The sequence below is a fragment of the Molothrus aeneus genome, chromosome 18, assembly GCF_037042795.1.
Source record: "Molothrus aeneus isolate 106 chromosome 18, BPBGC_Maene_1.0, whole genome shotgun sequence".
Classification (NCBI taxonomy): domain Eukaryota; kingdom Metazoa; phylum Chordata; class Aves; order Passeriformes; family Icteridae; genus Molothrus; species Molothrus aeneus.
The window spans coordinates 4,626,989-4,639,966 of NC_089663.1; the positions used below are offsets into that span (position 1 = coordinate 4,626,989).

General features: G+C 50.0%; 1 protein-coding gene across 1 annotated transcript in view; it reads right to left on the minus strand.

Annotated features, from left to right (window-relative positions):
* Nucleotides 1-685: 685 nt before the first annotated feature.
* The window catches only part of TBX5 (T-box transcription factor 5), a 35,982-nt gene continuing 23,689 nt past the window's right edge, over nucleotides 686-12,978 (minus strand). Inside the window, exons 7-8 of the mRNA XM_066562326.1 lie at nucleotides 9,639-9,865; nucleotides 686-1,263 (exon numbers count right to left, since the gene is read on the minus strand). Of these exons, the coding sequence (XP_066418423.1) occupies nucleotides 686-1,263; nucleotides 9,639-9,865 (805 nt within the window). The remainder of the gene's footprint in view (nucleotides 1,264-9,638; nucleotides 9,866-12,978) is intronic.

The following is a 12,978-nucleotide window of genomic DNA, read 5'->3' on the forward strand; positions in this document are numbered from 1 at the left end:
CACAGCTCCTTGTGGGAGTAATTTCACTCTTGGTACAATGCCTGGGTGAGGTAGGTACTGGATTTATTTATTTGGGGGTTCTCAGTACCTCTTTCTGTTGAAAAGTAAAGATAACACTACCTAAAAAAAAAAAAGAAACACCACTCCAAAATTCACCCTTGGTAAGAAGGGCCGGTGTCTTTTTTCTTTTTTTTTTCTGAGAAAATGGAAAGAAAAAAAATATATATTATTATTTATTATATAACATTGTCAACATCAACACCACAAAAAAAAAAAAAAAAGTAACATCCTAATTGTTCTCGTTCAAGCATTTTGACCGTGGTGAGAAAGGCAGCAGGAGTTTGGTGTCCCTTGGAGAACAAAAAGAGCAGAAGGGCAGGGGGGGACGAGGGTGGTGGCAGCAACACAAACTGGGTGGGACCGTGGAGGGACAGAAGTGTGCTGGGCTGTTGGCTTTTCTTTTGAAACAAAAGAAAACAAAAGGGGGGTCAGGGCAAGTCACGGCGAGGCCGATGGCTCCCAGCCGTGGTTTCAGTCAGTGTCCGTCCCTCTCGAGTGCTGGCGGTGAACATTCACTTCAAGGAGTCTTGCAGAACGCTTTGTTATCAACAGGGGGATTCTTTTCCTTTTCCTTCTCCCATTTGCTGGGATTTTCCCGTGGCTCTGGCATTCCCTGCCCCCCTGGTTAGCTGTTCTCACTCCACTCTGGCACCATCCCCACGCCGTGCACCGAGTGGTACTGGTGGGGCGACAGGGTTCGAGGCACGCCGTGGGAATACAGGAATTCTGCCGGCTGGAGGCTGCTGGGAGGGGACTGGATGCCCGTTTGAGGTCCACACTGCCTGACGATGGGCTGGTGAGAGCTTTGGTGCTGGAACATGCTGTGGGTGTCTGCGATTTGGGGCGACGTGTGGTTGGCCACGCTGCCCAGGCGGGGCATGAGCGGCCCCGAGGTGAAGTGGGCAGAGAAATGCTGGTAGGGTAACCTGTCCATGGGCTGCATGGCAGACACTGTGCAACTGCTGTACGAGGGCACGCTGGGCCACGTGTTACAGCTGATGTCCTCCAGGCTGGGCACGGGCTCCGTGGGTGGCGCAGAGCTGGCGTACATGCAGGCCTGGCGCTGCGCCGACTCAGTCCTGTACGACGTGTTCAGTCCCTGCTGCTGAGGGTAACTGGACCTGTAGAAAGGGTCCTCGTCTGCTGGAGAGGTTTCCATGTAGGGCTTCTTGTAGGGATGCTCGGTGGTGGAACATTCCTCATCTGTTGGGAGAGAAAAGGCCTGGTAACCACCAATGATAACGTGCCCGAGGCTGAACCTCCCTCTCTGCAGTCCTGGTTTTACTGAGGACAATCTGACACTTCCCTTGGTGCAAATTCCCATCATTTCCCTGGAACTGATCTCAATCTATCCTGTGGAAACCAAGCCTTGCACTTGGCCCTCTCTGCTAGAGCAGAGAAGGGATTATCCAGGAGCTCTGGGAGGAAAATCAAGATGCTGGAGGGATCCTGAGGTTTATCTTTCTTGGTGATCCCCCCACATGCTCCCCCATCTCCTTCCTGCTGCCACTTTTACCTGAGGAATAACATCTGCCTGTGACCTCTGCACCCCTGTCCCCCAGGAGGCTCAGAGCTGATGCTGTCAACTCAAATCCTTTACAACAAAATGTTTCCATGATAAAGTATAAATGATAAAAAGAGACAAAAAAGGAGATCACAATAAAAATCCTCCCAAGAGAGCACCAGCGATGGCACGGTTGGGACAATCAGATTTGGAGTTTGACAGCCCCAGCCTTTAGCTGTGCCAAGGCAGCTGGGCACATAAATCCTCACAGGGCTGTGGGCACATAAATCCACACAGGGCCATGTGCTGGAGCCAAGGGGAACAAAGGAGAAAAGTAAATTTCACAGCTAGAAACAACTAGGCACATCTTGCAGAGCCCTTTGTTTCCTGCAGCATCCCAGGCCAGCCGAGGGAAGGAGATAAACAATTTAGGTGAAATCTCCAGGGTGAGGCCAAATGAATAAATGAATGTGCACTTATTTATTCATTCACAGGGTCATCAAATGAAATCCAACTCTGCTGGAATAGATGGCAAAATTCCCAAGGATGAGTACTTCACCAAGAGATTTTAAGGACAGTGTGGCAAGGGAAGGGGAGCTGTTCTGACATGGATTAACTTTGCTGCTGCTGCTTCAAAAACAAGATTTCTGGTGCAGGCAGGAAAACATCCCACTTGGTTAGAGCTGTCCTGGCTGCACCCTTTGAACAGGGGTCAGATTTGAAAGAAATTTGGAACAAGTTACCCTTTACAATTTTTCTCCACGAACGTGTTTTGAGCTGTAATTTTTTCCACCCCCAAAATACAGTGGGGAAACAAACCCCAAGCAGTTGCACAGAAAGGAGGACTAAGAGCATATGCCCCACAAGAGGCACAGAGGTGTTGCTGCCAGGCTGCTCTGAGGGGAATGCTCTTGTCACACCTTCAGGAGGGGCAGGTGGGCAGTGCAGGCATCTTTTGTTTCATCTAAACACACACACATGCACATAACCTTTATTGCCCTGACAGCCACGAGGGCTCTCCTGGAAGCTGCACCCTCTCTGCATGTAAAACAACCCCTTGCTCCCACCCAGGGGTCTTCAGAGTCCAGCTGGAACAACTGCTGCTGTCCATCCTGGTCCCACAATCCCACAAAGAGCAGGTCCTGAGGAACACCAGGGGGACATCCCCACAGTGGCCTTTGGCTCTGGAATAGCATAAATTCAGCTGGAAAGCCACAGTCCCATTTTGTTCTTCCTGACAACATCAAAGCCTGGCTCCTTCATCTCAGCAATGCAGAGCCCTGATTATCAAGTTTCTCCTCTGCCTTCCCTGTACACTGGGGTGGGAAGCAGGATGAGATAAATGAGCAATTCCATCCCATTTTTGAAACCAGCTGAAACAATGAGCAGGGAGATGCAGGAATGTGTCATCCTCCTCAATGCAGCTCAGGTCCAATTTATGTAGGAGCAGGGGACAGGATGGGGTGCCCTGAAAGCCAAAAGCTGGAGGCACAGGTGTAACCTCTCTCCTGATCTCAGCTCCATGACAGGAGGTACATCTGGAAGAGCAGCCTGAGCTGGAGCTTTTATGGACAGTGTAAAAAGTTTGGATTCCTGACCCACCGCTGAGTAATAAGAACACTGGGGTGGAAAAACAATGTCTTGTAAAATGCAGCATTGTTCTGCTAATAAAGTTTTCAGCATTAAACCGCATCACTCTGCTGGCACCAGAAATCATTGGCTTGGGGTTTGACTGTTTATTTTATTTTGATTTTTTTAAATATACAACACAAACCAGTCAAACTCTGTTTTTCCATGGTGTAAAACAGCCTGACTTACAACCTGAGCTTGCTGATTTTTCCATTTAGCCCAGACATTTCACTGCCTGCCACAGCCCAGCTGGGCAGAACTGCAGTGTCACAGAACCACTTCCAGAATCTATCACAGGTGAAGAGAAAACAACAAAGCCAACCAGGATTTCACCCCATAAGTGCCCTCTGTTCTACTATAAGCTCTCAGGATCACTCTGCTGGTCCCCCCAGAGCCAGGTTCCCTGAGGTTTTATGTGGAAAGGGATTTTAAAGTGTGTAAGGACCTTGTTCCCATCTCCAAACAGGACCTAGGCACTAACAAAGGGTTCCAGGCTGCCCTAACATCTTCTGCCTGTCCTCCTGCCCCTCTTCCCAGTGATTTTCCCATTTATGGAGCCTCAAAGTGCTAGAGAGGGAAAAGAATGGTCCATGTGCATCCTGAGGTGGGATGGTGCAGAGCAGAGAGCCTCAGCTGGAGCTGCCTGGGGGATTTACAGCAGTCCATGCTCTCTGGTCTTGTCCCACCCCTCCTCACAGAGGAGATCAGAGCCAGCACAGAGCAGCTGCAGGGCATCCCCAGGGTGTGTGGAGCAGCTTTAGGGTGGAAAGGGAACGTCCTCAATGACAAAAGGAGCACAAGACCAACAGGTCTCTCATGCAATGCCAAAGGCTGCAGTTTCAATTCATCCTCACGGGCTCTGGAGCCTGGACAGTGCAGCTCAAGGGAGAATCCTGTCCCTGAAGGTCCTCTTACCTCCTCCTATCAGCGTAAGCAGGACACTGGCAATACGTAACTGCCTGCTCAGGGTTTGATTCCTATGTTGGTTCCCCGACAGCAGCTCCTTGTCCTTTTTCAGGTGCCACTGAGCCCTCAGAGGAGCTGTTTGCTATCCTGGGAGATATCCTGACCATCTCCCCCTGTTGCTGCTATTCTTGGAAGCCAAGGGTGGTGATCAGCTCTAGGGAGCAGCCCCTCGATGCTGCACAAACCTCAAAAAGCAGGAGGTGCTGCCAAGCAGGGGGAGCTGCCAGCGCCAGGGAGAAGCTGCTCTGAAGTGAATCCAAGGAAAACGGAGCCTGAAGAATGGGCTGGAAACTGGCTCCCTCACAAGGAATTTGATGATCTATCTAATGAAGGAGCTCGAGCGAGAGCACGAGCGCTTCCAAGATTTCCGGTATTTACTACTTCCAGCTGGGCTGTAAATACCACGCAAATGGCTTTTTAAATGGAATTTTCCCAATTCCAAGATTCGGGCCACGTAGAATGAAATGCAAACATGGAAAGCCTCTGGACTTCAGGGTGTGCTGGGCCTCCCTCTTCCCCCTTGGTGTAAATCAGGAGAGCTCATCTCCCCAGGGTGGAAGACAATGAAGAATGGGACATGACTCCTTTGGTTTTCAAATCTCACCCGCACTTCTACGGCGTTACAGGAGGTTCATCCTGACTTTGTGAGGGACACACAATGGGTGATTATCACTAACTCTGTTGTTTTATCCAGTCTGGATTCCAGCACGGATCTGGCACAAGCCTGAAGAGCTAATACCAGGCTGCAAGAGTGACAAAGGTTGTCCAAGAAGAAAAGGACAAGGCAGATTCAATCAAAATGAACATCTCTAAAGGAGAAATAAGTCCTAAATCCTAGGACATGGAACTTAAGACATGCCAGCCATTCCAGCTCCATCTCATGTTTGTGATATGGCTGTGTTGCACTGAACACAACAGGGCTGTGGGACAGGGACAATCCAGCCCCCAAAAGCTGGAATCTTTTCCACAGGCAGCAAGCTGCCAGCACTCCCTGCAGAGGCACAGCAGGCACCTCTGACAGGAGAGGGAGTTCAGAGAATGGCCAGCTTGGAAGGGACCACTGTGGCTTATCTGGTCCAACCTCCCTGCTCCAGCAGGGTCATACCAGAGCACATGGCACAGGATTGTGTCCAGAAAATTCTGGAATATCTCCAGAGAGGAGACTCCACACCCTCCTGGGCATCCTGGCTGGAAAGATGTCCTTCCTCATGTTCAGGTGGAACCTCCCAAGCATCAGTTCCTGCCTGTTGTCCTGCTGCTGGACACCATGGAGCAGAGCCTGGTCCATCCCCTGGCACCTCCCTGAAGGCACTGATGGAGTCCCCTCTTAGTCAAGACTGGCCCAGCTCCCTCAGCCTTTCCTCATTAGGGATATCAAACTACAGTGCCACAAGAATGTGGCTGCTCAGCAAGACCTGGGTACACCCCAGCTCCCTGAACATCTCTTCCCCATGCAGGGAGTCCCTTGCTCACCCTCAGTGTCCCACAGCCACCCTGCCCTGGGCTCCACTGCATCTCTCCAGCTGCAGCACAGCTTGAGCCTTGGGCAGCTCATCTCATCTCCAAACATCAGCAGGGTGAGCAGTGTGTCCTCCAAGGAGACAGCCCATGCCTGAGTTTTGTCCTACAGATTCTTTGAGTGAAAAAACAGAGCTGGGTGAGATGTGGCAGAAGTTGGTTCAGTCAACAAAGAGGTCTGTGCACACTGACAGTGCCTGTTCTTGAGGAGAAGGTGGAAAGGCATTGCTGTACCAGCACTGACCTCATCAGAGCGGAAGGAGATGAAAAATAAATCCTTCCCCAGGGTGATGTCCAAGTCAGGGGGCTGAAGGACACGGTCCTCACCGGTTGGAGCCAGTGGATTCTGCCACGTCCCCCTTCTCCCTCAGAGTGCCAACTTGACAACTTTTATAACCTCCCCAGGGAGAGCCTGTTCCAGTTGCCTCCTGTTCAGCATCACAAGCATCCCAGAAATCTGCCAAGTGGTTGGGATTGTGTAAGGCTGGGAGGGAGCAGAGGTTTAGAGGGATGACTATTTAGTCCACAGGATATCTGAGAGAGAGGATAATACAAGGGAAAACCAGGCCCAGTATCTGAACTGGGATGTGGGGCTAAATGAAAGACACAAGGCAAGCTGCCTGCTGGTGAGGCCTTTTGGGCTTGTCCAAGCACAACAATGGGAGAGGAAGAGGTGGAGAACAACCAGAAAAAAAGACAAAGCTCCAACTGCTGTTTGTGTCAGCCTAAAAATCCACATCAAGAGCTGAGACCACTCCTTGATGAGACCCAGGGTTGAAGGTAGTCCATCCTCTCAAGACCAGTGACTTTGTCATGTGCCATCAGTAATCCCAGTATGGGGCTGGGATGCGAGGCAGGATGATCCTTGCCATTCCCCATTCCTGGAACACTGACCCCACTGCAGTGCACTGGGGTCATTCCCAATGCTGTGACCCTGCCCTCCCACCTGCACTCCAGGAATCACCAGATTAGGAGCTCTGGGATGTGTCCTTCCTTCCTTCCTCCGCCAGGAGAGCATCACCTCCCTAAGCAGGGGAGCCTTCAGAGATAACATCCCCTGGCAGCCCCGCTGCTCTCCCCTAATGTAATTCCATATCAGATCTCCACAGTGAATCCATCTTGCCTTGACAGCTAAGAACAACACTGCCAGCCACAGAGACTTATCCTTGCCTTAGGTCACCAGGAAAGCAGAAGTTGAACAAGGTTCCTTTGAGTTGGGTGAACACAGACCTGTCCCTAAGTGAGCCTAACCCAAGGCTTGGCTCTGATTGAAGAGGAGGCAGAGAAAGTTCAGGAGATGTCAAAGCTGGAAGGAGACTGGCTTGGAATTCACCCCAGAAGATGCAGACAGCAGCTGGTCTCAAAGCCAGCTGAACTGCCCTCTGCCCCCGAGAGCACTTATCCGTAACCACAGCCTTGGGAAAGGAAATAATCCGCTTGAGATAAATCCTAAACTGCCTGAGGAGGAGTCAGTGCTTGGGGAGTGGATAGTCCAACACAATCAATAAGATTTCCAGTCCAGAAAATGGACAGAGGGACAGTAGGAGCAGATAAACTCTTGCTTTTGAGTTTTCTGAGGTGGTGAGGCTTGTTAACTGTTAAGCACAAATGTAGGAAAGCAGGAGAACTGTGAGGGAAAACTCAGAAATGAGAGGCTGGAACAGCAAAAAAAAAAGAGGAATATCATACATAGGATTATTTTCCCATGTCCAACAAAGATCCTTGCTGGTGCTGGAAGGAAGTTCCATGCTCAGTGACATGAAACCTTGGATCACGCTCTGATTTATCCAACCCGAATCGCTCATCTCTAGTGATTTTTTTTTTCCTTTTAATTAATTTCACTTCGCAAAGAGCTGCTTGGCAGCCCAGGCTGGCTCTCTGGTTCCCATTAACTTTGTGTTTCTTTCCTCTAAGCCCTGGTGGCTGTTTTCCATTTACCAAAGGCACGGGGAGGGGAGAGAAGAAGGCTCAGGGAGGAGAGCGGAGGCTCAGGCTGCCGGGACACCCAGCCTCGAGGAAGAAGCCGCTGGTGTCGGGCAGGACGCTGCTCCTCTTTGATTAAAGCCTTTGGCGGCTCTGATAAAAGGCCCTTAACTGCTTGTGCCACTCAGGGCATGGCAGAGATAAGGAGGGGAGACGAGGCCTCCCCGGGCCTGTCCCCGCACTGGGCCACGCAGGCCAAGAGGGCCGGGGAGCTTTATTCCAGGGCAGATAGCCGTGCCTTTTGTGACAATAAGAGGAAGTGAGATAATTGGGGGATTGAGGGAAACCACCCATGGAGACAGCACTTAGCGGGAATCCCAAAACTGGAAGGAAACCTCTGTTGGTTCCTTATCACGTTCTGATGTGGAGGCGAATGATGAATTGCCCCGCGGGGCAGGGACACGCAGCAGGCAGGGATTGTCCCAGGGGCTGGTTGTCATTTGGGCCAGCTTGTTTTGGTTAGTTTTGTAAAAGGGGGAAGAGCAGAGGTGAGAGCTCAGCTCCTGGGATGGAGGAACTGAGAAAGGGCTCCCAGGAGCTGCAGCTCCCAGCGCTGAGGAGGGATCACCTTCCAGCACCAGCAGTGGGGCTTTGCAGCAGCCCAGCACCTCACCCCACAGCAGTGCAAGGGTTAAACAGGCCACACACCCCCCTCTGACCTGGGGGACACTTTGGGCATCTCCTTATTCCCTGCCTTACAGCCAGCATGCCCATTTCCAATCCCTGCTCTGGCACATTCTATGTGAGCACAGTCACCTGGAGGGGACAGAAAATGCCACCTGTTTTCCACTGTTTACCTCAGGAAAATATTAGGATTTCTTTCTATTAGGATTCGGTTATTTTTTTTTACTTTGCATACCTATACACAGCCTACAATATCTGGGGGATTCACCAAGGACATGGGAGAGATTTCCACTGCCCTCCTGCCTCCTCTGCCAGCACTTCCCAGCCCTCCCTACCTTAGACTGTGTGTCTGCACATCCCAGTGCTCCAGGGGTTATGTTGCTAAAAATAATGACATGTGTCTGACTGATAGGGTGGTGCAGGGAAGCGGGAAGGGCTCTGCTGTGGGGAGAAATTCCTGCTGCCTTGGTGCTTGCTGCCTTCTGGTAGCTTCTCCATAGAGGAAATCCCAAGAAGGCCAACAGGGCTGGCAGAAAACAGCTCCTGCCCACCCCTTGTTGCATCCAGCCCTGGAAATCCCCTATTTGTTTCCAAGTAAAACTGATCTAAAGCTTTTGCTATCTCAGTCCTACAAGTGGTGCTGCTTTGAAGCATTCCCATTGCTCTGGGAGAGGAGGGGAGAGACCACAGACCCCTCATGCCTGCCCAGAACAATTATCCCAGCACTATTAGGGGGCTCTTCCCGGCAGGACGAGCTGAGCAGCCATTGGAAAACTCTCACAGTTTGATCCCTAAAGCTCCTAAAGGACCATGGATATCATGGGTTTCAATGCCAGGCCTGAGCATTTCTGCAGACAGAAAACTGTCTCCCAACTGAGAGACAGCCTTGAGTTGAAAACTGGGCAAAATACAAACTGTCAAGGTATCTCCACTTGGAGATTAACCCTGTCTGAGGGGCTGCAGATAAGTCATCTTTATCTCCAGCACCAGCTATCTTTCCAAATGTGGATTCATGGTGGGTGAAAGGCACTGCCAGCCCTCCAAACAGCTCATTCCCAACCCAGCAGAAATGGGATTTTAGAGTTTCCCAGCCCACAACCCTCATGCCTTGCTCATCCTCCAGCATCATTTGTTGCATGCTATTTTTGCCAGAAAATCAGCTACTGGAGGAGGGAGACAAAGGAAAATATTTTCTCACTGAATATCTAAAATACTCTCTTTCTTTCACTTTGATGTTTTTCTACCCACAAAGGCAGTTATCCTTGGAGCTGTCCAAGGGAAAACATCAGGGAACAATGCTGACAGTCATGTTGGGAGGGGGAAAACACGAAGCAGGGAGCAGGCAAGCTCTGACCTTTTCTCTTGGTGCAGTGGTAGATCTGGCCGTGCTCCTGGGAGATGGGGTAGGGGTTGGCAGGAGGCAGCAGGTCCTGGGAGGTGCTGGACACCCCATTCTCACACTGGTACTGGGAGCCCAGGTTGGAGGAGGCAGAAAGGACCCTGGTCTCACCGCTGAAGGGGCTGTGATTCGAGGACACTTTTTGTCTCACTGTGCTCCTGGGAACAACCGGGTACTCTTTACTACAAGCAAAGAAACAGAAGAGGAACAAGTCAGCAAAGCAATCAATTCATAAATAGATCAGAGGATTAATAAATGAAGGCAGCACATTAGTGTCATGGAGTTTGTTTAGGCTTTCAGGGAAATGCAGATAGCCCTCCCTGGAGGCTGCGGGCCCGTCACACTTTATCCATGCAGAACTTGTTATTCCCTTTCCTTTTAGTCCCCTTAAATTCAACCACCACTATTTTATACACACACATAAAATACATAAATGCAGTTTCAGCAAAATAAACATGGTTTCTATTTACATATTGTAGCATTTATAAGCTACATACTGTTTGTAATGTATTTGCAATATGCACATGCACGTAAATAAAACCAGCATTTCTGCCAAGCTGACTTGGAAATTAATTAAATATTTAGGTCTACTTTTTTCCCTTATGGTAGTTGTCCCCATTCCTTTTGCCTGGAGCCTCCAGCCTCCCTGGATGGGAGATCCCTGCACCACAGACCAAGCTCAAAAAAGAGCAATAAATAAATCACTGGGATTTGATGCACACCAGAGCCTCAGCAGAGCCAGGATGGGAGGGAAAGCCTGGATTGTTCTCTTGCCCCCAGATCTGGTTTGAAGTCAGGATGCTTTGCCAACACAGGCTGGAAATCCCCTCTCCTCAAAGACCCTCTGGTGTTTTTTGGAGATGTTTCTCCAAAAACATTGGCAATGTGACAACCCCAAAGGTGATTCCTGCTCTGCAGGGAGAGCTGAACGGGGTCTCAGACACTTCAGGTGAGGTAGAAGTCTCCTCCTGAACCCAAAGGCTTGCTAAAATGCATAAAGATCAGGTAGTACAGCACTACAAAGTGTCCCCAGGCTCAGAGCAGCCACAAAGTGCTGATTCCAATACAAGTTTTCTCCTCTGAATCTGCAACCATTGGACCAAGCTGGCTTTGAGGTACCCCCCTCACCTGTCCAAAATCACTGCGCTGGAGCTCCTTAAATACCATCCACAGGCTCACCTGGCCTCTTCCATGCAGAGGAAGAGCCCTGAACCTGCAGTGACACCCCTCAGGGAGGATCTATCACCGTACAACTCAGAACTTATTTGCAAAATTTAACACTAGCAATCATAAACCTAGGCCAGCAGGGAGCTTTCATCCAAACCACTGCTGTGCTGGCTGCCAGAAACATCAGCAACCAAGCTGGAATGGAAGGGAAATTCACCCAGGAGCTCAAACCCAAAGAAATGTGGCTCTGGTTGGGCCATGAAAGCTTTCCCAAGCCCAGGAACTGGGGGCTTGCCAAGGACAGCCTGCTCCAAAGGTGGGGTTTCATCTCCTGGAAGCAGCACTTGCTCAGAACTAAAATCCAGGCTGGGCACAAGAAAGAAAAGACAGATGGACCAGGAGGAAGCAGAGATTTATCCCTTGGATAGTCAGGGCAGCAGTGGATACCAGGATTTGTGGTGGCATTCAGAGGACCTGCCTGTGGACACCCAGCACTTACTTCCACCAGGAGATTTAGCTGGAGCACAGCTTTGGTAGCTTCTGGGGAAGGTCAAGAGCTGTGGCCATCAGACTTCAGGGGTGACCCTCAGATCTTCTGGGTTCTAAGGGATCTCCCAGCCCTCCCAGGTGATAGATTTGAGCTGCCTGTTCCACCTTCACACCGTGATCCTCAATGAAAACTATACCAACATGACACCCCAAGCTGCATCCCCACCTTGTTTCCCTTCCAAGGAGTTCACCTGCAAGGAGGTGACTCCTGGATGTTCCTCCCAGCTCTCCTTCCTGAGGAGCAGCTGCATAGATTGGCTGGGTTCGTCTCTCTTGGCCCCACTCAACCAACATCCAATTCCCAAAAAATGACAGAGCCTCGTGTTGTTTCCCATGGGAACCTGAGAGCTCCAGTGGAGGAGAAAGAGGGACATCTCATGGCATGATGCCAGGCCATGTGACACTTAGGAACATCTTTCACGGGTAGATTTGGCCAAAGTGGGTAAATCTGGATGAAATCCTAGAGGTGTTCTCCAGCCTCAGTGATTCCATGACCTTTGTCAAAGGATGTCTCCTTGGAATGTGATCTCCATGGGGGTTTCTGACCATAAATTCTCAGTGGGACCCCATAAAGGTCAGGCCCTCGTTGTGCCAAGCCCCACACAAACAGTGGGGAGCCATCTCCACCTCAGATACTTCTGACCCAAACCAATGGAGAGCTGAGAGCAGGAAGAAGTGAACAACCTGATTAGGGCTTTTATTTCTTGATGAAAAACTATTTTCCTAGAATCATGAAGGTTAGAAGAGACCTCCAAGGTTGAGTCCAACCTCTGATCAACACATTGCCAACTAAACCAGAGCACTGGGTGCCACATCCAGTCATTCCTTGGGCACCTGCAGGGATGGACACTCCACCACCTCCATGGGCAGCCCATCCCAAGGCCTGACCACCCTTCCAGTGAAGAATTTCTCCTGGTGGCCAAAGGGAAGCTCAGCTCCTTTCAGGCCAAGCAGGAGCTGTTTGTCTGCACCAGCAATACTTGAACCCCAAGTGCCAGAGCACAGGGGTGTTGGGTTCCAGATTCCTTACAGAATTTCCCAGGGAACAGGAGGATCTCCATGGCCAGAAGAGAGGACTGTGGTGCTCTGGGGGATACAGCAGGAGCTGGGAATCACTCAGGAGAAGGAACAGGTTGGAGTCACCAAGTTTCCAAACAGCAATTCCCAGGAGGTATCACAATAACTTCTCTCCAGACTGAAATGTTTCCGTTTCAGTCAAAACATGTTGGTTGAGTGCTATTTTTGCCAAAAAATCAGCTACTGGAGGAGGGAGATGAAGGAAAGTGTTTTCTCACTAAATATCCAAATAGTCTCACAAATATCCAAAATATTAGCTTTCTTTCTTTGATGTTTTTCAATTCACAAAGGCTGTTACCTCTGCAATTCTGCATATTCCTCCTTATAGGAGCTGAATAAATCTTTGGTATCTTCTAAAGCATCAATCATCTCAAAATATTTCTATTTTTTCCTGAGCCCCCTCAGCATTGATAGTGCACACCTATCATTTTGAAAGACTGAGGGCAAACTGAAATGGATCAATTTTTTTTTTTAAAGTCAATATTCCCAAAGTAGTAGTTGT